We start from the raw sequence: 26,772 nt of genomic DNA on the forward strand, positions 1-26,772 counted from the left end.
CTATGAGGCTTGGTCTTCCAGATAATTGATTAGGGGGAAATAAACTAGTTCTATCAAGATTGGAAAATACATTGTGGAAATACACATCAAGATTGGATGCATAAAGGATGAATGCATGCTCATATAGACATTTAGATTCTTAGAAATTTTAATCTTAGAAATAAACTAGTTCTATCAAGATCCTTTAAAAAAAAAAAAAAAATTTCATCAAAAAAAAAAAGATCTTTTAAAAAAAAAATTCAAAACTGCACTTTCATAAACTTAAAAGGAGAGTCAAACCAATGGTCTGTGTATAAACCACGTTGTGATCATGTTATTAAGCTCTGTTTTCTAGAGAGAGAGAAAGTTAGAGAGAGAGAGAGTGAGAGTTTGTTGTTGATTAGGGGGGCCACCACCAGTCCCCACGACAAGATTCAAACCGGAGAAGATGCGACATTCAAAAACTAATAATCTCCCTCTCCTTGGTTTTAAATATATTCTCTAATCACTCTATTAATTACCTCTTCAAAGCCATATTAATTTATTCTTATAGATTCATTATCCTCCTCTTTTACTCTCTCTCTCTTCTGCGTCATGAACTTGTTTGTTTAAAATACTCTCTCTCTCTCTGTTCTCTAATGCTTCACGCTACGCAATCCCAATCCCTGAGTAATCGAAAATTCACACGCCTTTTTGTTTTCCAGGTACAAATCTCTCTCTCTCTACCTTTCTTCTCTCTCTAGATTAGGTGGTGATTTTACCCTTTTCTCCTATTCCATCATTATTCACTTCAATTTCAATACCTGAAAAAATCTCTCCTTTACTATCAGTTTCTTGCTCAAAACTATCTGTTGGTTTTTAGGATTTTTAGAATTTTTTTTTTCTAGTTCTTCTTGTTGTTATAGATCTGTATGATTAGTTGATCTGGAATATTTGAGTTTCTGATTCTATTGAGATTAATGATTGTGGATGAATTTTACAGTTAGGCAAGCTATTCATCAGTCCTCAAAACTAATAACAGTAAAGAAGATTTGGGTTTTGGATTTTAGGTTGAAGTTTTGATTAGCTAAGCCATGACTGGGTATTTTCTGCTTAGAGTAAATTTGCCTGAAAGATTCACATTTAGATTTTCCACAGTGATGCAATATTTAGATGATAAGTGGTTTGCTCCTCTTTATTAGAGAGAAATTTGAGATCTTTGATGGTAGATTAAAATGGTGAGTTTGAGTGTATTTGAAGATGGGTAATTGTTTATTAGATTAAAAGCTGAAAACCTTAGGATTTTTGTTAGTTCACATTGGGAAGAAAAAAGAAACACAAAAAAGATGTCTTATCAGGGTAGTCCACACTCTGAATCGGGACGATCGGAACAGATAATCTCCCAGTTCTTATTGAAGAGCTTACATATTATATTGGATTCTAGGATTCCCTCACTCCACACACATGACCATAGTGGCGATCCATCATCGGTAATCCGTGTGAGAAAGAGCGATAAATGGTTCCATTTAGCCCTTGGAGATCGTCCGGCAGCGTTAGAAAATTTACATTTTTGGCATAGGAATATTATGGATCCGATGATAATCGATATCATACTTGTCCAAGAGGACCTTGATTCTTCTGCTGCTGATGATGTATTTACTTCCTCGGGTGAAAGATCATCGAGAGAAACCATTATAGAGAGGTGGGTTGTTCATTACGAGTGTCAGAGGACAATGCTTCATCAGCCTGGTGAAGGATCACTCTCGTATCGGAAAACTTATAAGAAATCGATATTACTCTTACGATCACTTTATTCAACTATGAGACTTCTTCCTGCCTTTAGGATCTTTAGGCAGCTGAGCACATCAAACCAGACGTATAGCTTCGATATCATTTATAAGGTTTCCTCGTTTAGTGAGCCATTCTTGAGGGAAGAAGAAGATGCCATGAAAGTGTACAATTTCGTACCGGTGGAAGCACATCCTGGTCGCCTTTGTGTGTCTGTGGCGTATCGTCCAACCATGTCCGATTTGAACCTTGAGCTTTCAACATCATTCCCGCCACAGATAATTACAGACTATGTTGGAAGCCCTGCTACTGACCCTCTAAAGATTTTTCCGTCGGCAGAGGACCGAGCGACCTCATTTCCATTGAGAGGAGTCCATTCTCCTTCATCTTCGCCATTTCAACGCCCACATAGCTGGACAAGTGGTCTCCACAGAGCAGCTCCATTTACACACAACCATCATCTGAGTGGATCTCCACCTGCTTTTCACACACCTCCTACACCTTCTGATTATTCACCTTCACCTCCTGATATATATAGTCATAGACCTCAAAGTTATAGGATTCAAACCCAAAAGAGGGGGATGAGTTTTGATGAATATCAACTTTCACCTCCATTCTCGCAGTCCCCATCACCGTCTCCTCCAACCCATGTTTCAGCCTTTAACTCTCTACAAACTCGTTTGAGCTCAGAAACTTCTCCTGTTAATATTCCAATGCCAATGATGACCAGAAATGCTAGACACCTTACTCCATATTCCTCCGAACCAAATAGGCGTGCACTTCCACCTATGTCCCCGCGAAACGTGAAACCTGATAATTCATCTCAGGATTCTTCATCTGGAAGCAGGTCCTTTAGAAAGGTGGATGCTTTAAAAGCAGGAGACCTGCAAGCTGGATTTGCAAACTTGAACCTATGCTCGGGCCAAAAGGTAGTCCAAAACATACCGTACTATCTTAACACCACTTGACTTTTTCCAGCTAAAATTTGAATATTAATGCGTTAAATGCGACCTCACTTCACCTTTTATTTGTTTTGTAGGTGTTCAAAGATAGCAAAGATGATTCAGGTCGCTTCTCTTCCAGTGACTCCCCACACGTTGAATTTTCTAGAAGCTCAAGCAGACTGTCTTTCCAGGATGATTTAGATGATGGCGAGTTCTCTTGCCCATTTGCTTTTGATGATGTTGATACATCCAATTCTCATTCCAGGTACCTCCTATATCAGTGCAATAATTTTAGTATGATATCGCCTTATTCTTAACGAGAACAGTTTGTCTTCTCTGATTTTCACGTTGAATCCCCACATGTCTGAGTTATAATCTACATTAGTAAGTGGTATTAGTTAGAGTTCTCCATTGGAACCTATCCAATACGTTCAAGTACATCCTAACTTATTCCTTGGAAGTCATACTTAAGGTATAGTCCATATATTGACAATAGAAAAAGTTCAATACCAGATGATTTGGTAACAGAAATGAACAACTTACATTTAGTTGGAAAACCCATTTCATAGTTGCAGATCCTAGAAATTCGATTGACCTATTATTTGCGAATCTGTTAGTCTGTACTGATCATGAAACGCCATTATGAATGTTAATATGGTATCGTGGTGTGGATGATTTTACATTTTTTACTTGGTATTTGTACGTCCTTCACTCGGAATAAATGGAGGTTTTATCCAAATTATTCTCATAGTACTATCATAACTGGAATTGGGAAATCACATTAGGAGTGCTCTAATAAGACAATTCTTGAGGTCGTAATCTTGTACCTTCTGTTTTTTATTACTTTTCTTACTCAAGAATATCCACCTGGGCCTTAGCAGGACGAGAAGCCTTTGAACCACTCCCTCGGTTTTTTACTTTGTGCTTCAATATCTCAGTTCAAAATTTGCCGCCATTTTCGTGCCAATGTTTTTAATGCATTATCTTCTTTCTTATTTATACAAATATATGAAATAATGCGACTTGAAACGGCTGAGGGGTACACAAAAAGTAAAACTCATAATTGCCAATAACACTGTAAGAATATCTTCCTAGGAAATGTGCTGAAATTGAAACTAAGATCTGATGCTTGCGTGGCAGGATTATTGTCTCTAGAAGTACTCCATTAAAAATGATTTATGTCAATTGAGAGGATTCAGATGGAAAGATCCCCAAAACTTAAAAAGAAAAACAACTCCTAGAAACATCTAAAAAACTCCTATCTTTGATTGTAATACAGGGCCTTTGGTGGGAAAGAAGCTTCAGAATCTATTTCACAGGGCTTTTCTTCCTCAAACAAAACATCCCAAGATGCTGCCATTGGCGTTCTCGTGCACATGCTAAGAACTGCACCTCCTCTGCGCCAAGATCAAAGCTGCTATTCATCGTCCCAATCATCCAAAACCGAATTTGATCGAGAAGCTAGTAGCACTGCCTCTGGATTCTTTGTTCCTCGAAAGACAGCAGATGCTCTAGAGGAACTAAGAAGTTATAGAGAAATCAAGGATCTACTTCTCTCTCAGAGCGGAACTCGGTTGGTAACCAAAGAACAAGGTAATCCTGCTTCTTTTGTGGGCTAAATTTTATTATCTGAAAAGGATTTCTTTTACTCCTGGAAGGCTAGAAATGGTACGTCACCAAGAATGTTTCGTTCAACGGAGAAGATAAAATAGAGAACTTTCATTTCTTCAAGGGGTAGTTCGATGTATATATTATGGTTTAGCTAGCATTATTAAGAACAGTGATAGACTTCCTGACAACTTACAGATTTGGAACGAGAACTGTTTAGATATTGATGAACGAAAGACAAATATATTCCCCCAATTTCGTTTTATTTAGGCTGTATGAGTATGTAAATTGGATTTCAGAGTCTTAGTCAATTAAGAATGTCAGATCTCCCATGATAAACTTGATATAGTTTATGTAGTTTTGAATGGATCTGCTTCTTGGCCCCAAGAACTCATCATCTTAATATACCGAAAATGACATTGTTTTGATCCAAAACACTTATTATGGGTTAGGTTTCATAATCTTGTTTCTTCCTATCAAGTTAGTTACAGCTAACTTCAAGTATCATGTTGTGGTCCGAATTGGTTTTTCACAAAGAAAAATAATTTATTGAGCTCGATCTTCTCTAGCTGATAGCAGTGAATCTTAACATGACATGGTAGATTTGAGAATACTGGAACTTCTAGTGAAAATTCTAGGCTGTACTATATTGTTCACAACCAAAAAAGTACCATTAGAGACGGTTTAAACCGTCCCTGAAAGACTAAAGGCTGTCTTAAATCTCAAGTCCGTCCCTAATAAGTTATAGCTGGTTTTAAGTCTGTTGTTAATGTCGTCACAAATAACATTAGGGAGGAAGATGGATGGTTATGTCCGTCCCAGTTGTGAGACGACGGCTGAGGATTTATATTGTCTCAAATAGTTATTGTCGACGGGTTTGAACTGTCCCTATACGTATTTCGTTACACGGGAAAAATTTGTGGCACAAACATAATTGTTCCTAGATTTTTGTTAGAGACGGTTTCTACCGTTTACTTGTAGTTTGAATTCACTACTGCTCCACGCCACTCCACGCTAGGGGTGGGAATCGGTCCGGAGCGGTCGGTACCGGACTCTAACTTCATCGAACCGGTCGATTCGGACATAAACTGTTGGTGACCACCTATTTACTCGGGTGGACTTAGACGGTCACTCTCAAGAATTCTTTGTCCATTGACGTCCAAAAAATACCGTTTATTTTACCGGTCCAGTCGAACACCGGGCGGTCTCGGTCCGGACTTTCCAATAAATTTACTTAATTCAGAATTTTATTTTTATTACTACAAACAAAATTACTTACAAATGAAGATGTTTAGCCAAGAAATCAAAAGTAAATATAAAAAAAAAAAAAACACAGTTGGTCATCATTTGACAAGATATAATTAAGGGTTATTTTGCGAAAGGGGCGTAGATAAGTACCGGGTTTTGCGAAAGGGACATGGCTATTTGTTATTTTGCGAAGGGGTCGTGGACTAACATTGACCGTTAAATAAATGTTAAATTTAACATCACATTACATGAATAGTTAACATCATTCATCTTTTATTATATTTTTCTTTCTTCCACCTTCGATTTTCATTGGAAATTGAAAGAGGTGTTCGCTTGAGTTTTACAAAGAGATTGTGCCGACAAGAGAAGAGCTTAGGGTTTTTTTGTCAGTTTTTTGATTTTTTTTTTTAATTTTTTTTTTAATTTTTTTTTTTTTTACGAATCCTCATCACACTTCTTAAATTCCTTTTACTTTCTAACTCTTTAAATTGAGTAGACAAGATAAAGTTTAGATTTATATTCATGTGCTTTTAGATTTTTCTCTCTTGTTTATGCCGGAGTTGAAATTTTGCTTCCTTTTTTATATTTCACATAAATATATTTTGATTATATCATTTATTCATCATGTATTAGATTATGAAATTAATTATTTAAATGTGTAATGCTAGAAAAATAATGTTTTTCAAGGTGGATGTCTTATTTTTCACCTTTGCGAATTTAGTGTCAAAATTGCATAAATTTCTTAAATGTAACAATATATTTTTTAAATAAGGGAATTAGATTAACGGTGTTAGAACTTAACTGGTCAATACTAGTCCACGACCCTTTCACAAAAAAATAAAAGGTCATGCCCCTTTCACAAAACCCGGTACTTATGTGTGACCCTTTCGCAAAATAACCCTATAATTAAGCCATACACTAATGTTTAGTCTTCCAGAGGACTATATGACTATAGCCAACGATCATCATATATTCATATGTCTATAAAATTCAACGGTCAACTTCTAAAAATGAGGACAGTTTAGTCGGTCAACCTATTCGGTCACTCGTACCGGTCGGTCCTTCGACATAGAATTTTGATCGTGATCGTCCGCCAATTCTTTCGGGCCGGTCGGACACTGATCGTTATGACCATCGGGTGTCCATAGACACTTTTTATCTCGGTCGAACGGGTCGGATAACGATCTTCCAGATCTTTCTCCCACCCCTACTCCATGCTAATGTTCCCTGCTACATAGAAACAAACAATTTTATGTTTCATCCAACTTACCTTATAAAACTAATACTGGAACTCGATCAAATAATTAACAATATTTGAACTAAAACTTACTTTCTAATAGTATATACTAAATAACAATAGTAATCTCAATATTTAAGATTTTTATACACGTACTTCAACTAACTACAATATTACTAGCAAATTATATTGCTATGTACCATCATTTTTATCCACGACGGTTGTTTCTGCTTGAAATCTTTGTATGTAGATGACATTTTATTCATATAGAAAAGTTAATACACCCAGTGAACAAAAGAATACAACATAATAAATGCCTCTAAAAGAGTGCAAATGAACATTTACTTAACATATTAAAGAATAACTTAGATTTAACATCAAAGTCAAATAAAGGTTTAAAGTCTCATACAAGTATAATAGAACCTAACATTCAAGACCTAACCAGTGCATGTATAATATAAAGAATTTAAATAACAAAAATAATCAAAATTCACACACCCCTCTAAAGACGTGTGAGAATAAACTGTGTTTTGAAAATGAAGGTTTATGCTCAAAATCACTTCAGATGAGAATCAAACTTTTGGAGGTAGGCCTTTAGTTTAGGGGGGGGGGGGGGGGGGTAGTGGTTCAGGACATTGGAGGACACTCAGAGACAAAATGTTCCAGAGACATTTCAAGACATTTCGGGACATTTGTCCGTAGACAAAATGTCTTTATGGACATTTCAGGACATTTGATTCATAGACAAAATGTCTCAGAGACATTTCAAGACATTTGGTTCATGGACAAAATGTCCTGGGGCAATTTCAACTTATTGAATCCATGGACAAAATGTGTAGTGGATATTATTATTATTATTATTTATTATTATTATTGTTATTATTATCTCATCATTGAAGGATAATTGATAGACATTTATTACTTTAATATTATCATTATTGTCAAACCATATGAAATAATATATTTGTACTCATGTTTCAATAATATATTTTTCGACTTTTGTGGACATCTGTGGATATCTGAGGACATTGATGGCAGTTGGTAGACATTTATTATTTTAATGTAATCATTATTGTCTAATCATACGAAATAAATTTGCCCTACTACTTTGAAAATATATTTTTCGACTTTCGTAGACATCCGTGAATATCTGTGGACATTGATAGATATTTAGTTGATATTTATTATTTTTAATATTATTACTGTCTTACCATATGAAATAAATTTCCAAATATATATTTTTCGACTTTCATAGACATCTGTAGATATCTGTGGACATTGATGGACAATTGGTAAATATTTATTATTTAATATAGTTAAATATTAATATAATAATATAATATAATATAATATAATATAATATAATATAATATAATATAATATAATATAATATAATATAATATAATGTAATATAATATAATATAATATAATATAATATAATGTAATAATAATAATTATTATTTTTATTACCTTCCTTACTCAAATATATAATAATAATAATAATAATAATAATAATAATAATAATAATAATAATAATAATAATAATAATAATAATAATAATAATAATATAATAATGTAGTAATATAATAATAAGATAATATCATTATAATATGATTTGGTAATAATAATTATTTTTATTATCTTCCTTACTCAAATGTCCCCAAGTGTCTTCCATATTTTGAGAGACATTTTCTCTCCAAAAGCTCTCCAAATTTACACTAAAATGTCTCTAAATGTCCCCAAAAACAATTTGTCTTGAAATGTCCCTAATTTCGTGTCCCGAACGAATAACACAGACATTTGGAGACATTTGAAATGTCTCCAACCAATAACACGGACATTTGGAGACATTTGAAATGTCCCCAACCAATAACACGGACATTTGGGGACATTTCAAATGTCCCCAACCAATAACACGGACATTGGGGGACATGAAAATGTCCCCCAATGTCCCCAACCACTACCCCCCCTAAGACTTTTACCAGTTTAACAATAATGTTCATAAAAGCTTTACATAAATTTGATTTGTGGCCTCTTTGGCTAACAAGTAGATCTATTAGGTTCTTTGAACCAAATACCTTTTTGAATAGTAGCTAACCATCTCCTGAAGTGGACCGAATGAAATGGTCGTGAATATCTTTATATTTTGTCCTTGCATGACAGATTGAGTTCCTGGCAAGATGAATAACACTATTTATATCAATGTAAATATATTTTTATCCCTCTAATGCCTCAAATCTGCTGAACTTTTCAGCTGCAATATTTTTTTTACTTGCTTTTGTTATTGTTATTACATACTTTACTTCAGTTGTTGACAAATATCACCAGTTTCTGTAACCGTGTGTTTCATCTCATTACAGTCAGCCCCAAGATAAAGACATACCCTCACCTGCGAAGTCTCCATCTACATATCAGCTTAAAATGAAACTCCTCGTCCGTTGCATAAAGGGACATTAGCGGAGCCTCTCAAGTACCTGATAATCCACATTACCGCTTCCTAATGTTGCTTACCAAGGTTGGTGCCCAATGCTCCCACGACATGGGTAATACTTGATCCCGTCCACACTATAACGTACATCAGGCTCCCAATAGTCGATTCATATGGCACACTCGCCATGAATTTTTTCTCCACATCTGTTAGAAACTCTGCAACCTCGAAAGCTTGAGGTGGCCTTCCGAGTGACATTCCAACTTGTTTGGTACCTTCTATATTTAACTTCTTTAGAACCCGTTCAATACATTAAACTTGATCGAGCGTAAGTGTTCCCTAAATTGTCGCTGATGATTCTCATGCACAAATTTGTTGAGCTTCACAAGATATTTCATGTCAAATTCACCTAGCCAATTGAAGCTTCAAGTTCTTGATATTTGTAGAGATGTTCCAACCACTAATATATATATATCGTCAACACATAATAATTAATTTAAACGTAACCGATATTTTTCGAATATTACTGAAAACTTTTAGATGCAGTTGGCAAATGTGTTCTCCGTTCCGATATCAGATAGTTCTACGGATACGGTTCACATCCTTTACTATTTGCTCCATTAAGTCTTCGTTCACACCCGTACCCCCATACCCCATTGCTAAATCTGTCACGATGGAAGCCCGCCTTCCTACCGGTTGATCCAACTAGATTTTTTCTTTTCAAAAAATTAAATTGTTTCTCAAGCATCTGACTCTTCTAAAGGTTTTATTACAGTCTCTCAACTCATTTATGATAATCACTCATGGAATCTTCAAGCACTTCAAACTCTCTTCTCTTCAGACATTATACAAAGAATACAAGCAATTCCTTTAGATGCACCTCATGATAAACAAAAATGGATTATATCGAATTCAGGGGACTTCTCAGTCTCCTCCCTGTACAAGCACTTAGCTTATTCTCAAAATCAAGCTATTACTCAATCTGCTTCATTTCATGCTTGGAAGGAACTTTGGAACTTAAGGATACATCCTAGAGTCCAGCTTTTTCTTTGGAAATTGGCTAATGATATCCTACCATTAAATAAACTCCTTTCAACCTACATCTCAGAGATTTCCCCTATTTGTCCCCTATGCTTATCAGAAGAGGAGGGAACAATGCACTTCCTTTTATCTTGTCCAGTAGTAAAGAATATTATGGAAATGATCATAGGGAACACAGTTATATCTCCTTCATGCTCAAGTTTCCAGGAATGGTTTTCACATTACAATGAGGCTTCGAACATAGAAAACAATGATCATAAATTAAGAATAATAGAAGAAATATCTATTGCTCTTTGGCATATCTGGAAATTTAGATGCAACAAAGTGTTTCAGGAAACAGAGCCTCATATTCCAACACTTATAGCCCAAACTAGAAGCTTCATCCAATCTCAAACAGAAACCTTAAGAAGTTATCCCCTTAGTGTTATATCTAACCCAAATGTTTGGATTCCACCACCTATGGGAGTAATCAAAATAAACTATGATGTTTCTTTTATGAAGTCTTCTTTAACCTCGACTTTGGCTATTGTTATTCATGATCACACAGGAACAGAAATCGGAAAGGAATCACTCCTCACCACCTCAAGATCAGTAGACGAGGGTGAAGGGAAAGCAGCCGAGCTAGGTTTTTTGTGGGCTCAGAAATATGGGTTTGGGAAACTCATTTTGGAGGGAGATTCGATTAACGTCAACAACTTTTTGAATGGACTATCCAGCTCGGTGCATTGGACTGCTAAGATGTGCTTATGAAAATCAAGAAATCTTCCTCCTCTTTTGACTTGTTAAAATTTTTGTATGTACATAGAAACTTAAATGGGAAAGCTAACTCATTAGCTGTCAGTACTAGGAAGAGTAGAACTAATGTGACTGTTTGTACTCCTACTCTCTTGCCTCCTCTTCATAGCAACAATGTAACTCATCTATATGAATGAATAGAATGCTATGACTGTTATAAAAAAAAAAATACTATATGAGTGTCATTTCATGTAGATGAAGACAAAGAATGCCATATCTATACATTTAGGTTTTGGAGAAATTTTTTAATCTACCTAAGCTTTCCAAAGAATACTTTGAAAACAGTGGTTAATTAATTCGCTTGGATAAGCACAAGAAAATGTTATCTGTATTCTCTCTCCCCTCCCCTTTAACAATGAAGGCATGCAAGAAGGGTTGAGTTTAAAGAAGGTATTGTCTCATGTTAAATGCTGATATCACTTCTTTCACCCTGTTTCAGGCTTCCAAACAAAAAACCCTCCTTATATTTTACACTAATTTTCATAGAAATCCTAATGTGGGTGAAATACACATTTAAAGGGGGTTTTTTTCACCCATTCAAAGAGTGGGGGCCCTTTAACCAAGCTAAGTCAAAGGTCTTTTACTAAGTCAACGAAATCATGGGGAGACCTTTTAACAAAAACGGAGAGGCCTTTTAAAATCTCCCAATATGATTTCTATGTACGCAAGTCTAAAATACAATTTCCTATTTCAAAAATAACAGTTCAAAAATACAATTTCCTAGTAATCATGTGGGAGTGAAATATGATTACTAGGAAATTGTATTTTTGAACTGTTATTTTTGAAATAGGAAATTGTATTTTTGACTTGCGTACATAGAAATGTGTCAGTTTGTTGATGTCAAAATTTGTCTTTCTGAAATCAGTCAAGAGATTGAGACCGCTACGTTGAATCTCGTAATGCTCTTCACAATTTGAGGCACGAAATCTGCAAGAAACTCGAAACTCTCTCCGAAACTCAAGATAGAGACCTGCCCAATTATCACGTGCTGTTACTAGTGAATATTGACTTAGAGTAAAATGCCTCATTTCATATATAACGTTAATTCTTCGGAGGTAGTTGTCTATTGCCGTTGCATTGTCGATCTTGGTGGGTGCGAGTCCAAGATGTGGGTAAGTCTATTTTGTCGTTAACAAATGTAGCAGTTACGGGCTTTACGATTTTATAATCTATCGTTTTGTGCGTAATTAGTCAGTTAATTATGTCAACATTGTCGTTCTGGATTCACCGTTGAACATAATATGACATAGAAGAATATACACAAAGCGGCTTCAATTGAATGTGGAGTGACTTCAAATTTGATATAGTTTCAATCAATGCATTTATGACAAAATCAGTACTTTTGATTTTAAAGCCCCAAAGTTTCCAGTAAATAGTTGATGAAACTATGTCGGGAAAGATGTTACATAGATGTGTTAAAATATCAATAGGGTTACTTCCATTTCGGCCCCCAATTTGTTATGGTTGAGAAGATTATAGGTGAAACCGAACATAAGCACATATCTAATTCTCTCTCTTTCTCGAGCCCTGATGCTTTCATGATCAAGAAATGAAGGAAAAATCAAGGAAGAAATTAGGTTTCACAAAAAGGGTGATCCAGTCTATTACTGTAAAATTCTTCAAGTTGGCATACGAAGAACATGGTTTTTAGTTTTAGGTAAGAGAGTTGGTGGAGGAGAAAAACGAAAATTTATGTTTCCTCCTATGACTTTTTGTTCGGTTAAGCTTAGTCAATTAAGAAAGAGAGGAAGAGAGAAGAACAAGAATGAGAGAGAAAGATGAAGATGAAAATGATAGTGGCCCGAAGTTATAGTGGTTGGAAGTTGTGTGGTTGAGTTGATGTAAAGATGAAGATGAATATTAAAAGACAATAAAAAACTTAGTAAATTGTTGGGCCAAAACTTAAATTTGTCTCTTCAGTTAATGTTGTTTGACTAAGGTGCTGTTTGTTTTTTTTTTATGTCTGAATCTGAAATGGATGAATAGAAATAGGCTGAATCTGAAATTGATGAATCTGAAATTGATGGATTATTTTACAAGTAAGATGTTTGTTTTGTGAGTCTGAATCATTAAATCTGAAATGAAATTTTGACATTAATACCCTTTAATTCTATTTCAACTAAAAACCCTATTTTCTATTTCAACCAAAAACCTTAGAAATTTGTTTCCCTTCTCTTCTCTTTCCTGTTCTCTTTTTCACACTTCAATGGCTGCTCCTCTCTTCTCTTTCCTGCTCTCTTTCTCTTTGGAGGTTCAGAAGACGTCTCTCTCTCAAAGATCAGAAGCTACTCGAAGAAGAAGAAGATCATAAGCTATTCTCTCTCTCTCTCTCTCTCTCTCTCTCTCTCTCTCTCTCTCTCTCTCTCTCTCAAAGATCAGGGAGTTAAACCCTCGCCAGATCCGGCGAAGGGTTTCGTTAAATCCCTGATCTTTCGAAGTGTTCCCTGATCTTTCGAAGGGTTTCATTAAATCCGACTTCTACTAAGTTTTTCACTGGTTTGTTAGTGGTGGTTTAGATTTGTGGTGGTGGAAGCTTGTTTGTGGTTTTGTGATCTTGTGTTTTGGTGATGGTGCTCGGTTGCTGGTGGTGGTGGTGGTGTTCGGCTGGAGGTGGTGTGTTTGGTTGTGGTGGTGTTCGGCTGGTGGGGGTGTTCGGCTGGTGGTGGTGGTGTTCGACTGGTGGTGGTGTTCGGCTGGTGGTGGTGGTGTTCGGCTGGTGGTGGTGGTGTTCTCCTGGGGGTGGTGTTCGGCTGGTGGTGGTGGTGTTCGGCTGGTGGTGGTGTTCGGCTGGTGGTGGTGGTGTTCGGCTGGTGGTGGTGGTAGTAGAAATGGAGAGAATTTTTCTAAAACAGAGGGGGCAGAAGCGTCATTTGGCTCATTTCAGATATTGGCTTTGTATTTCAGACTTGTTTTAAAGTCTGAAATAAGTGGCCTCATTTTCAGCCCAATTCAGACATGGACGAAATTCAGCTAACTTTTCAGATTTTCTTGTATTTAAAAACAAACATCTGAAATCTGAATTGAGATTCAATTCAGATTTCAGATCTGAAAAAACAAAAAAACAAACAGCACCTAAGTCTTTATGTGTTGAACCGCCATTTCTGAAAATCCTACTCAAAATTCACCAAACTAAAAAGATAGAGGGTCTAAAACCAAAATTTGCTTCCTAGTTATTACGAACTAATTACATCGTAAAAAGATAGAGGGTCTAAAAAAAAAAAAATAATTACATCCTAATTGAACATAGAATGATGGAATTATTAAAAAGGAAGAAAGGATCTCTCTCTTCTTCTTCACTCTGCCACTACAGTAGTAGTACTCTTCTACTTCTGTTCAGCTCCTAACTATAATTTCACAAGTAAACAAAAAATAAAGGGTTTAAGTTTTGAGAAGCTAAAATCACAAGCGATTTTGGATAAAAGAAGTTAGCCAGCTGATAGTGGTTTGAAAGTTTGACTAAATCTAAACGATGAATATCACAACTGCCACATCAACTGGGTAATTTCTTTTGTCAAAATCTTTTCTAATTCTAGCACTTCCGGCTTCGACACCAGTTTTCATTTTCTAGCCGGAATCCATGGTAAATAGTAACTAATTACACACTAATTGAACTTGGTATTATTGAAAAGTAAGACATAATCTCTCTCTCTCTCACCCACACAAAGACACACTGCCACTGCAGTTAGTAATACTCTTCTACTTCTGCTCAGCTCCTGACTGTAATAACACCGACCCAGATTCAAGATCAACACGATTATCATCATAACTTCCATTACCAGAGCTTGAACTTGCAGTTGATGTTGAGGTTGAAGCTGTACTCATACAATTGGTACGGCAAGTAGGACAAGAAACGTGATCAGAAGACAACAACCAATTCTCTATACATTTAACATGAAACCCATGATTACATTTTGACAGAACCCTAATTTCTTCTCCATCAATGAACTCAGATAAACATATAGCACAAATTGGTTCTGTTCCAGCTAACTTCAATTCTGATGAGAATTTAATACTGGGTCCTGTTGATTTCTCAATTCGTTCAAGTTTGGTTTGTTTAATAGCTGTTGGAATTTCTTCACCATAGACATTGAGACATCGATTAACGATGAAATTTAGGATATATGCACTGATTATGAAAAGAATTATGAAAGCTAAGAGAAAAATTAAGTTTAGTTTTACTTGTGAAGCGTTTCCAACGGTCATTGAATCTGATAATAAAAGTCGAATTTGACGAGATGATGATATTGATGGGGAATACATTTTTAGAGAGAAAGAAAGAAAGAAAGAAAGAAAGGGAAAGTATTGTGAAAGAACTCAAGAAATCATGAAGCAAGAAAATGGAAGTGGGTTGGGAGGATTTAAGTAGAAAGATGAGAGAGAGAGAGAGAGAGATGAAGTGTCATATTTAGAGAATGCATGTTGAGTTTATTTTTGTCATGGTCTAGTATTTTAAAACCTAACATTATGACGCCTAATAATGTCAGGCCGAAAGCTCCTCAATTTTGGTTGCTTTGGACCTGAGCCGACTTAATACAGGAGTGAAATGGCCTCTCTAAAATGTTCTTATCACAAGAGTGGAATTGTTTTGAAAGTAAATCTTTTTCAACTCTTTGATTTGAACTTTTCTAACGTAAAAGTTTATTACAAAATACTTCTTTCATTCACAAAGTAAGAGTTATTTATTAATGTAGGATATTATTTGAATTATAGATTTAAATTATTGAGATCTGATATGCAAACGTAAACCGTATTAGAGGAGTAATACATTGTTATGTAATTGACTATTAAGAAAAGTAACATTTGACTAATTACGTGGGCTATTTTAACGTCTTTTATCTTCTCTTCGTCATCGTGAAAAGTTGATAAATTTGTATCGTCTGTGTCAGAGACCTGCCCAATTATCATATGTTGTTATCGGTGAATATTGACTTAACATAAAACGCCTCATTTTGTATTTAACGTTAATTGATCGAAGTTAGTTGTCTATTGTCGTTACGTTGTCGATCTTGTTAGGTGCGAGTCCAAGATGTGAGTTAGTCTATTTTGTCGTTAACAAATGTAGTAATTACGGACTTTACGATTTTACAATCTGTCGTTTTGTGCGTAATTAGTCAACTAATTATGTCAACATTGTCGTCTTAGGTTCGCCGTTGAACAAAATATGACATCGAAGTATATAGACAAGGTGGCGTTAAATGAATGCAGAGTACTACAATCACTTAAACTTTGATAAAGTATCAACCAGTGCAGTTATGACACAATCTGTAGTTTAGATCTTAAATCACTGAGATTTTCAATAAATAGTTGATGAAAGTACGCTAGTCAAGAAGATGCTACATAAATGTGTAAAGGGCTAATTCTATTTTGGCCCCCAATTTGTGATCAATTCACCGTTTTAGTACCCATAATTGTCCGGAAGTCAGAATCGGCCGCCCACAACAAGCAACTTTTTTAACTCTCTCCGAATGTACCCTCGGGGTCCAAACTGAAATTTATTTAAAAACATTAAGGCCACTTCATCTCCTCTTATTTCCTCCACTTTATAACATCTCACCTCCATATCTCATCTTTCCTCTCTCCACTTCACCGTTTCTCCTGTGAAGGTTGTTGACCGGGCAATTTGTCCGACGACCTTCAAACTTAATTTTTTTTATTTCTTCTTCATTTCTCTATCTCTTCCCCTGTCTCTCTCCTACATTAGGGTTTGACAAAACCCAAGCCAGAGTGAAGCTTCAACAAAGATGAAGATAAAAATCATACAGACAGAAAACTTTGGTTGTTGAGCATTGGCTCTGCAAAATAAACCCCACAATCTAAATTCGATAAATAAAAGAATTAATTAAGATACAACATAATTAACAATATAGGATAGGTAATATAGCATATTCATATGTACATATTTAGTTTCAACATACTCTACTTTTCTCTTTGAGGTGAAATTAAAATTTTCATGGATTTTAGGTCATTTGTTGAACATTAGAATCTCAATATACCACCTAAAGACGGTTTAGACATTGGAATCTCAATATACCACCAAAAGATTCGAAAATGTCGTCATTGTAAAGAAAATAAAAACCCTTAACATCTTGTAAGAATTTCGTTTGAGTCGTTATCCAAGTTCTTACACTAGTCTTATTTTAATGGAATTAAAACAAGCGAAGGTAAATCTAAACAGAACTAGTGATACTGGTGGAGTTCGGGCTTCTATGGGTTCACTTATTACAAAATTAGAGAAGGAGAGAATATCATTGAAGAATACTCGTAAGCAACTTCAATACAGAAAGATTTCTGCCATAGAGGAGAAGTTGAAGCAGACTAGAGAAAGCTTTGACAACCTAAAAATGGCGAGATCTAGGATAAAGAGAGAGATATATTAAGTCTTAAGGGAGGTTGTTGAAGCTTCGTTGAACCTTCACTCTAGGTTTCCTCAAACCAAATCTAGGGTTTGGGGAAAATCCAAACCATAGTGCAAAGAGGGGAGAAGAAAAAGAATGAAGGAAGAAGAAAAAGAGAAAGATCGGAGGATTTTTTAAAATATTTGAAGGTCGCCGGAATAGGATGGCCGACGACCATCAACCAAGAAGATGGTGAAGTGGAGAGAGGGATAAATAAACGGAGGTGAGATGTGATGAAGTGGAGGAAAAAGAGGAGATGAGGTGGTTTTTAATGTTTTTAAAAGTTTTAGGAATTAATTTTTATTTTGGTTCCAAAAGGTATTTCCGGATTTTTTTAAAAGAAAAAAATATGACTGAGGGGCCAAATCAAACTACTAGACACTTATGGGGTTAAAACGGGCTAGTTGGACACAAATAGGGGCCAAAATAGAATTAATCCATATCCATTCGAACTTGAGCAGATCTATTCGAACTGTTCGAATGAAGGAATAAGATCTCTTACGATCTTGTTCAGACATATGCCTTTTCTTCAAACATGAACATATTTGTTCAATTGCTCCAACAAGAAGGGGGTTCCTTTCCATTGGTTTAAACGTTTCAACCACAAGATTATATTCGAATTGTTCGAAGAGAAGGAAACACCCGCTCTTAGGACACGAACCCAATATGGGTTTCCTAGGTTTTAAAAAAAATGTGGTGGTGAGAGAAGGAAGAAGAAAAGACATTGAGAAAGGTTAGTGTCTTGGAGAAACAAAAATATTTTATGTAAACAAAACTATTTGGGTGGAAAAATCTTGTTTCCCGATTTTTTTTTTCTAATCTTCTTCTTCCTCCTCTCCCACTACCACCACCAGTCGTCGGGGACCGGTGGCGGCTGACCACCACTTCTTTCTTTCTCTCTCTATTGGCCTTTCTTTCTCCCGACCTTTCTTTCGTTGGCTCTCATGATCTTTATCTCTCTTTAGTTCTCCTTCGCAAGCAAGAATCTCCGGTGAAGGGGAACCTTTAATCGACCGAAAGGATTTCCAGACGGAGTGGTTTCCAATTTGGAAACCTTTCGTCTTCACGAAAGAGTTCCAGATTGGAACTCATTCGTGGGGGTTCCTGTCGACAAAGGGAATTTAGGGAGAGTGGGAAAGAAAAGAGAAGAGAGAATTGGAAGTGGTAGTGGTAACCTTGTCAGAGTTAAGAGAAGAAGTGGTGGTGAATTTAAGAGGAAAAAAAATGAAATTTTCCCCCGAAAAGATTTTGTAGCTATGAGACTTTTTTATTTCCCAAAGCGGCTATCTTGATAAAAAGGTATTGTATCTTTTTTATGTTTAAAGGTCGCCGGCCGGAAAATTGGTCGGCCGGCGACCTTCACCGGAGAAGATGATGAGGTGGCGTAACAGATGATGTGGCAGAGAGAGAGAAAAAGAGATGGAGGAGAGAGAATAACGAAAAGTTAAAGATAACTGAAAAAGGGGGCCATATGAGTATTTTTGCTAATTTAGGGGGCAGGCAGGAAGCTGGTCACAAAGTTGGGGGCCATTTGGGAAATAACCCAAAAGATAAAGACAAAAATCTTTTTGAAATAAGCCATAGATTAACAAACGATAGTCTTGGGCCAAATTAGAATGCTGCACAAATAAGGGGGGCAGGTTTTTCAGTTCGTCACAAATTGGGGGGCCAAATTGGAAGTTAAAGTCTTCCTTCCCGCACCAATTTTCTCAGTCCGCAAAGCAGCGGGCCTTCACAAACCCTAATTCTCTCATCTCTTCATCTTTGTCGCAGCTCTTCAACAACGTTCTCACTCTCTCACCTATCACGGACGATGAAGAAGAAAGTAAAGAACTCCAATCGCCCCATTACTGGAGACATCAAATCGATAATCAACGAAAACTCTGGTTTCTTCGATAAGCTTGTCGAATTGATCCCTGCTAGGTTTTACCTACCTGTTGAAGATAAAAAGCCATGGTTTCAAGGTTTGAGCAAGGTTGCTAAAGCTTCAGCAAAGAAAGAATCAAGAGAAAACATTAAGAAAGCTCGAAGAGAAAGATTAGACCCTGAGAAACCTTCAGGAACCCTAGATTTGCTCAGGAAGAACATAGAAGAAGAGAATGACGATGACGATGACGAAGACGATGACGAGGATGTAAAATTCGAAAATCCAATCCAAACGGAAGAAAAAGAAGAATCCTTAACCTATGAAGAACTCCGTCAAAAGTTCCATAAGAAACTTGAAGAACTTCGATCGAATCGAAAAGCAGGTCCATCTGAAGAATCGAATAGAGAGAAAAAGAAGAACATAGAAGAAGAGAATGACGATGACGATGACGATGACGATGACGATGACTATGACGATGACGATGACGATGACGATGACGATGACGAAGAGGAGGATGTAAAATTCGAAAATCCAATCCAAACGGAAGAAAAAGAAGAATCCTTAACCTATGAAGAACTCCGTCAAAAGTTCCATAAGAAACTTGAAGAACTTCGATCGAATCGAAAAGCAGGTCCATCTGAAGAATCGAATAGAGAGAATAAGAAGAACATAGAAGAAGAGAATGACGATGACGATGACGAAGTGCAATTTTGGTTGCTTTGGACCTGAGCCGACTTAATACAGGAAGTGCAATGGCCTCTCTAAAATGTTCTTATCACAAGAGTGGAATTGTTCCGAAAGTAAATCTTTTTCAACTCTTTAATTTGAGCTCATCTAACGTAAAAGTTACTTACAAAATACTTCTTTCATTCACAAAGTAAGAGTTATTTATTATTGTAGGATATTAATTAAATTATAGATTTAAAATATTGAGATCTGATATGCAAACGTATACAGCATCAGAAGAATAATACATCGTTATGTAATCGACTATTAAGAAAAGTAACATTTGACTAATTACGTGGGCTATTTTAACGTCTTTTATCTTCTCCTCGTCATCGTAAAAAAGTTGATAAATTTGTATCGTCTATGTCAGAGACCTGCCCAATTATCATATGTTGTTACCGGTGAATATTGACTTAACATAAAACACCTCATTTTGTATTTAACGTTAATTGATCGAAGTTAGTTGTCTATTGTCGTTACGTTGTCGATCTTGCTGGGTGCGAGTCCAAGATGTGAGTTAGTCTATTTTGTCGTTAACAAATGTAGTAATTACGGGCTTTACGATTTTACAATCTGTCGTTTTGTGCGTAATTAGTCAACTAATTATGCCAACATTGTCGTCTTAGGTTCACCGTTGAACAAAATATGACATCGAAGTATATAGACAAGGTGGCGTTAAATGAATGTAGAGTACTACAATCACTTACACTTTGATAAAGTATCAACCAATGCAGTTATGACACAATCTGTACTTTAGATCTTAAATCACTGAGATTTTCAATAAATAGTTGATGAAAGTATGTTAGTCAAGAAGATGCTACATAAATGTGTAAAAGGTTAATTCTGTTTTGGCTCCCAATTTGTGATCAATTCACCGTTTTAGTACCCATAATTGTTCGGAAGTCCGAATTGGCCGCCCACAAGCAACTTTTTTAACTCTTTCCGGATTACCCTCGGGGTCCAAACTGAAATTAATTTCAAAAGTTTTAAAAACATTAAAGGCCACCTCATCCCCTCTTATTTCTTCCACTTCATCACATCTCACCTCCATATCTCATCTTTCCTCTCTCCACTTCACCGCTTCTCCTGTGAAGGTTGTTGACCGGCCAATTTGTCTGACAACCTTCAAACTTAATTTTTTTATTTCTTCTTCGTTTCTCTTCTTCTCTCTCTTCCCCTGTCTCTCTCCTACACTTGGGTTTGACGAAACCCAAACCAGAGTGAAGCTTCAACAAAGACGAGGATAAAAATCATACAGACAGAAAGCTTTGGTTGTTGAGTATTGGCTCTGCAAAATAAACCCCACAATCTAAATTCGATAAATAAAAGAATTAATTAAGATACAACAGAATTACCAATATAGGATAGGTATTATAGCATATTCATATGTACATATTTAGTTTCAATATACTCCACTTTTCTCTTCGAGGTGAAATTAAAATTTTCATGGATTTTTGGTCATTTGTTGAACATTAGAATCTCAATATACCACCTAAAGACGGTTTAGACATTGGAATCTCAATATACCACCAAAGGATTCGAAAATGTCGTCATTGTAAAGAAAATGAAAACCCTTAAAATCTTGTAAGAATTTCGTTTGAGTCGTTATCCAAGTTCTTACCCTAGTCTTATTTTAATGGAATTAAAACAAGCGAAGGTGAATCTAAAGAGAACTACTGATACTGGTGGAGTTCAAGCTTCTATGGGTTCACTTATTACAAAATTAGAGAAGGAGAAAATATCACTGAAGAAAACTCGTAAGCAACTTCAATATAGAAAGATTTCTGCCATAGAGGAGGAGTTGAAGCAGACTAGAGAAAGCTTTGACAGACTAAAAATGGTGAGATCTAGGATAAAGAGAGAGATATATTAAGTCTTAAGAGAGGTTGTTGAAGCTTCGTTGAACCTTCACTCTAGGTTTCCCCTAACCAGATCTAGGGTTTGGGGAAAATCCAAACCATAGTGTAAAGAGGGGAGAAGAAAAAGAATGAAGGAAGAAGAAGAAGAGAAAGATCAAAGGATTTTTTTTAAAATATTTGAAGGTCGCCGGAATACGATGGCCGACGACCAGCAACCAAGAAGATGGTGAAGTGGAGAGAGGGATAAATAAATGGAGGTGAGATGTGATGAAGTCGAAGAAAAAGAGGAGATGAGGTGGTTTTTAATGTTTTTAAAAGTTTCAAGAATTAATTTTCATTTTGGTTCCAAAAGGTATTTTCGGTTTTTAAAAAAAAAAAAAAGAATATGACTGAGGGACCAAATCAAACTACTAGACACTTATGAGGTTAAAACGGGCTAGTTGGACACAAATGGGAGCCAAAATAGAATTAATCCATATCCATTCGAACTTGAGCAGATCTCTTCGAACTGTTCGAATAAGAGCTCTTACAATCTTGTTCAGACATGCCTTTTCTTCAAACATGAACATATTTGTTCAATTGCTCCAACAAGAAGGGGGTTCCTTTCCTTTGGTTTAAATGTTTCAACCATAAGATTATATTCGAATTGTTCGAAGAGAAGGAAACACCCGCTCTTAGGATAACAACCCAATATGGATTTCCTTGGTTTTAAAAAAAATGTGGTGGTGAGAGAAGGAAGAAGAAGAGAGATTGAGAAAGGTTAGTGTCTTGGAGAAACAAAAATAATTTATGGAAAAACAAAACTATTTGGGTGGAAAAATCTTGTTTCCCAATTTTTTTTTTCTAATCTTCTTCTTCCTCCTCTCCCACTACCACCACTCGTCGGGGACCGGTTGCGGCTGACCACCACTTCTTTCTTTCTCTCTATATTGACCTTTCTTTCTCCCGACCTTTCTTTCGTTGGCTCTCATGATCTTTCTGTCTCTCTAGTTCCCTTTCGCAAGCAAGAATCTCTGGTGAAGGGGAACCTTTGATCGGCTGAAAGGGTTTCCAGACGGAGTGGTTTCCAATTTGGAAACCTTTGGTCTTCACGAAAGAGTTCCAGATTGGAACTCCTTTGTCGGGGTTCCTGTCGACAAAGGGGATTTAGGGAGAGTGGAAGAGAAAAGAGAAGAGAGAAATGGAAGTGGTAGTGGTTGCCAGCAGTGACGGTGGTGGTGATGGGAGACGAAGATGGAAAAAATTTAGGGGCGTCACAGTGAAAATTTGCCGTTAACCTTGTCAGAGTTAAGTGAAGAAGTGGTGGTGAATTTAAGAGGAAAAAAAATGAAATTTCCCGGAAAAGATTTTGCAGCCAGGATACTTTTTTATTTTCCCAAAGTGACTGTCTTGAGAGGAAGGTATTGTGTTAAAAGCTGCCGGAAATAGTAGATCGGCAGAATCTTGTAAAAAAGATAAAAAATCTTTTTGAAATAAGCCATAGATTAACGAACGATAGTCTTGGGCCAAATTAGAATGCTGTACAAATAAGGGGGCCAGGTTTTTCAGTTGGTCATAAATTGGGGGGCCAAATTGGAAGTTAAAGTCTTCGTTCCCGCACCAATTTCCGCAAAGCAGCGGGCCTTCACAAACCCTAATTCTCTCTTCATCTTTGTCGCAGCTCTTCAACAACGTTCTCACTCTCTCACCTATCACGGACGATGAAGAAGAAAGTAAAGATCTCCAATCGCCCCATTACTGGAGACATCAAATCGATAATCAACGAAAACTCTGGTTTCTTCGATAAGCTTGTCGAATTGATCCCTGCTAGGTTTTACCTACCTGTTGAAGATAAAAAACCATGGTTTCAAGGTTTGAGCAAGGTTGCTAAAGCTTCAGCAAAGAAAGAATCAAGAGAAAACATTAAGAAAGCTCGAAGAGAAAGATTAGACCCTGAGAAACCTTCAGGAACCCTAGATTTGCTCAAGAAGAACATAGAAGAAGAGAATGACGATGACGATGACGAAGACGAAGAGGAGGATGTAAAATTCGAAAATCCAATCCAAACGGAAGAAAAAGAAGAATCCTTAACCTATGAAGAACTCCGTCAAAAGTTCCATAAGAAACTTGAAGAACTTCGATCGAATCGAAAAGCAGGTCCATCTGAAGAATCGAATAGAGAGAAAAAAAGACAAATGAATAAAGGTAATAGGAAACGTGATAACGAATCAGAAGTGAATAAACAGGAAATGAGTAAAGAAGTCAAGGCAGCTAAAGATATTGCTAGGGTTTCCGAAGAACTTACCTTTGGTCATGTCAAGATTGATGACAAAGATGATGCAGGAAGAAAAAGGAGAAAACTTTCAAAGTCACAGACTCTTGAAGAGGCAAAAAAATTACAAGAAGCAAAGAATGATCCTGAAAAAGGGGAGATTATAGCAAAGAAACATTCTTGGAATGCTGCAACAAGTAGAGCAGCTGGAATTAAGGTTCATGATAACCCTAGGTTGATTAAAGAGAGTATTAAGAAGGAGAAGAAGAAACATCAGAAGAATGTTGGGAAGTGGAAGGAGAGGATTGATAGTAGGGACAAGGTTAGAGCTGATAAACAGAAGACTCGTTCCGAAAACATAGCTGGGAGAATTCATCAGAAGAAGATGAGGAAAATTGAAAAACGAGAGAAGAAGCTTATGCGCCCGGGATTTGAAGGCCGCAAGCAAGGGTTTATCAACGAATCTTCAACTTAATTGATTTCGGTATCTGTTTTAATTTTGATTGGTAAAGTTTAGTTATAACATTTTAAGTTAGTTTCTATATGTTCAATAGTATCAGTTTATCGAAATCAGTAATCACATTTTTCTTGCTCAGTTGCTTGTCATTCATGGAATCATGGTTGAGAATAATTTGTTTTTCTAAATTCGTTTTGAGTGAATGTGCAAGTAGCTTGTTTTAATGATTTTCTTCTCATAGCAACTGATTGATTAACGACCCAAAACTCGAAACATATATTTATTTGAAGAGCTTACTCTTTCTATTTGGATGCAGTCATTGAGATATTGATACTTAAAGAAATCACATAAAGATTTATTGACAATAGATCCGAATGCAGTTTAGGTAGACAAATACACGTGTAACAACCTTATATGCAAACCTACTATATAATAGAGAAGAAACACATACAAATATTGAGAAAAGCTTGGATGCGTTCATAAATTATCCGATTCCTTTTATCAAAAAAATAATCTATCCAAGTCCTTTATGAAAAAAATGAACTCCAAGTCTCTTAGGGGTTGTTTGCCTTACGAAATGGACCTTGCTTGTTTCTTTAGAATTGGGATTCAGCACACGGGTTAGGATACGGCCGTTGTGATTAATGAGTGGACCATATCTATTAGTTTTGATAAGTTTTGGGTTGTGATCTTTCAGTTCCTCCGTCAAGGTCTGAAGTTAGACTAAGTTGAAGTAAAACCTTCAGTTGCAGTGATCAAAGTTGAGTGAGAGCCCACTTCTGCAATTTCAGTTTTATTCGTTACCAGTACCACATTGGTGTCTGCATTCTTCACTGTAGATAGTCTATGAGCAACCTAGGCATTCATTTCAACCCTTTCCGTCTCCGCATTAAGTGCGCTTGTTGCTTAATTTTGGAGGAATATTGAAGGTCTCTTTAACACTGATCTAGCAATAGCTATTCTTTGTCTTTGTACACCAGAAAGTTGGCATCCCCTTTCTCCCACTACTGTACTGTACCCGCGAAGCAAGTTACTGACGAAATTTCAGATTCAGAATCTCCCTCGTTCTCATATGCTGTAGCAGATGTTTTCTCTAATTGAGCAACTAAAGAGAAGTGCTCTTGCTGCACCGATCAAATTTGGCTTCTCAAAATAACTTAAGTTATATTGGTTCCATCTTGTAGAATATTTCCCTCTTGAGTATTATAGAACCTAAGCAGAAGACACAAAACAGAAGATTCCCTGCCCCACTCAGTCCAAAAGTGCAATCTTTGGTCCTCGTTCAACTTGCAAGCTAGTTTTTAGTGTGGTTACCTATGACCTCAAAGGGTAGTTGAAACTAACCTTTTCAAACTTGATTTTCCCGATGATCTTCTGTACTTCTCTGTTATGGTATATCTGTATCAATCTCAGTTTCTGTGTCAAGGATCTGAAAGACGGGCAGTAGCACTCTGAATCTGATAGTTGCCATGACATTGTGAATAAGCATCCATATCTCTGTGATTGAAGGTGCTGTCAGTGAGAAAATCTGGTAAGACCTTACTCCATCCTCGAAACTGGCTTTCTTCTGATTGACCAGAACTGTTGTGTACCATAATGCAACTGTGCGTGCAATGTCCGTAGACAAAGTGACACCCCTTAAATCAACCTGTAATTAATGCTCTGTAATATAATATTCCTTGTTGGTTTTTCAAGTGCGAGTTTTGCTTTTTCAAATGTATATTCTCCGTGAATAAACGAAGGGATTGTCTTTATGTTCGTTGTAGATTCAGAAGCAAGAGTAACTCGCTCTTGATGAGCGGCAGCATAGCAAATCCTTTAGCTTACTTGGCTTGAGTAAGGCCACAATGAAGTGGCATGGCATGACAGCCCAAGCTACATGATCCATTCTCTAGCTAACCTTCATGCTAACGGTGGTCGCAATTGGCACGGAGGATATGCATTGACCAATAACAATAACAGAAATGTGATCAGACAATGGTTTTGATTGTCAATGTGTCATTGATGATCAGTGAGGTAAGTGCTCCTGCACTGCTTTCATATTTCTCAAACCTAGCTATCTCACGACCTTTTTAAGGTTTGTCATGGTTTTCTCTTCAACTATACCATAGAAGTAATGCTGCAAGATATGGGTAACTAAGGAAAGTAATCGTACCTAGTTACCTACTAA

The 26,772-nt window shown here is 36.4% G+C and overlaps 2 protein-coding genes across 3 annotated transcripts; both read left to right on the forward strand.

The window, feature by feature from the left end:
- The first annotated feature begins 255 nt into the window (after positions 1 to 255).
- LOC147532940 (autophagy-related protein 13a-like) lies at positions 256 to 4,637 on the forward strand. 2 transcript variants are annotated; one of them, XM_086645117.1, is made up of 4 exons: positions 256 to 683; positions 962 to 2,675; positions 2,786 to 2,955; positions 3,970 to 4,637. In XM_086645117.1, exons 2-4 carry the CDS (start codon positions 1,305 to 1,307, stop codon positions 4,307 to 4,309), a joined length of 1,881 nt encoding a protein of 626 aa, XP_086501243.1. In that variant the 5' UTR covers positions 256 to 683; positions 962 to 1,304; the 3' UTR covers positions 4,310 to 4,637. The 2 variants fall into 2 exon arrangements, with proteins under 2 accessions (XP_086501243.1, XP_086501244.1); XM_086645118.1 differs by having other exon boundaries at positions 326 to 683; positions 966 to 2,675.
- A 14,524-nt stretch (positions 4,638 to 19,161) lies between these two features.
- LOC147532941 (uncharacterized) lies at positions 19,162 to 24,826 on the forward strand. The gene is made up of 2 exons (XM_086649999.1): positions 19,162 to 20,032; positions 23,541 to 24,826. The coding sequence occupies exons 1-2, from the start codon at positions 19,256 to 19,258 to the stop codon at positions 24,618 to 24,620; spliced, it is 1,857 nt and encodes a 618-aa protein (XP_086506125.1). The 5' UTR covers positions 19,162 to 19,255; the 3' UTR covers positions 24,621 to 24,826.
- The last annotated feature ends 1,946 nt before the right edge of the window (positions 24,827 to 26,772 follow it).

The sequence above is a fragment of the Eschscholzia californica genome, unplaced genomic scaffold (assembly GCF_041429995.1).
Source record: "Eschscholzia californica isolate CP2 unplaced genomic scaffold, dmEscCali1.0.p SCAF_6, whole genome shotgun sequence".
In the NCBI taxonomy this organism is placed as follows: domain Eukaryota; kingdom Viridiplantae; phylum Streptophyta; class Magnoliopsida; order Ranunculales; family Papaveraceae; genus Eschscholzia; species Eschscholzia californica.

Bases quoted from the DNA above. Each gene is read 5' to 3' on its own strand.
- LOC147532940 (XM_086645117.1), top strand. From the start codon at position 1,305: ATGTCTTATCAGGGTAGTCCACACTCTGAATCGGGACGATCGGAACAG. The intron at 2,676-2,785 runs GTAGTCCAAAAC...TTTGTTTTGTAG, and splicing joins ACCTATGCTCGGGCCAAAAG to GTGTTCAAAGATAGCAAAGA. The intron at 2,956-3,969 runs GTACCTCCTATA...ATTGTAATACAG, and splicing joins ACATCCAATTCTCATTCCAG to GGCCTTTGGTGGGAAAGAAG.
- LOC147532941 (XM_086649999.1), top strand. From the start codon at position 19,256: ATGAAGAAGAAAGTAAAGAACTCCAATCGCCCCATTACTGGAGACATC. The intron at 20,033-23,540 runs ACCTGAGCCGAC...TAATTCTCTCTT, and splicing joins TGCAATTTTGGTTGCTTTGG to CATCTTTGTCGCAGCTCTTC.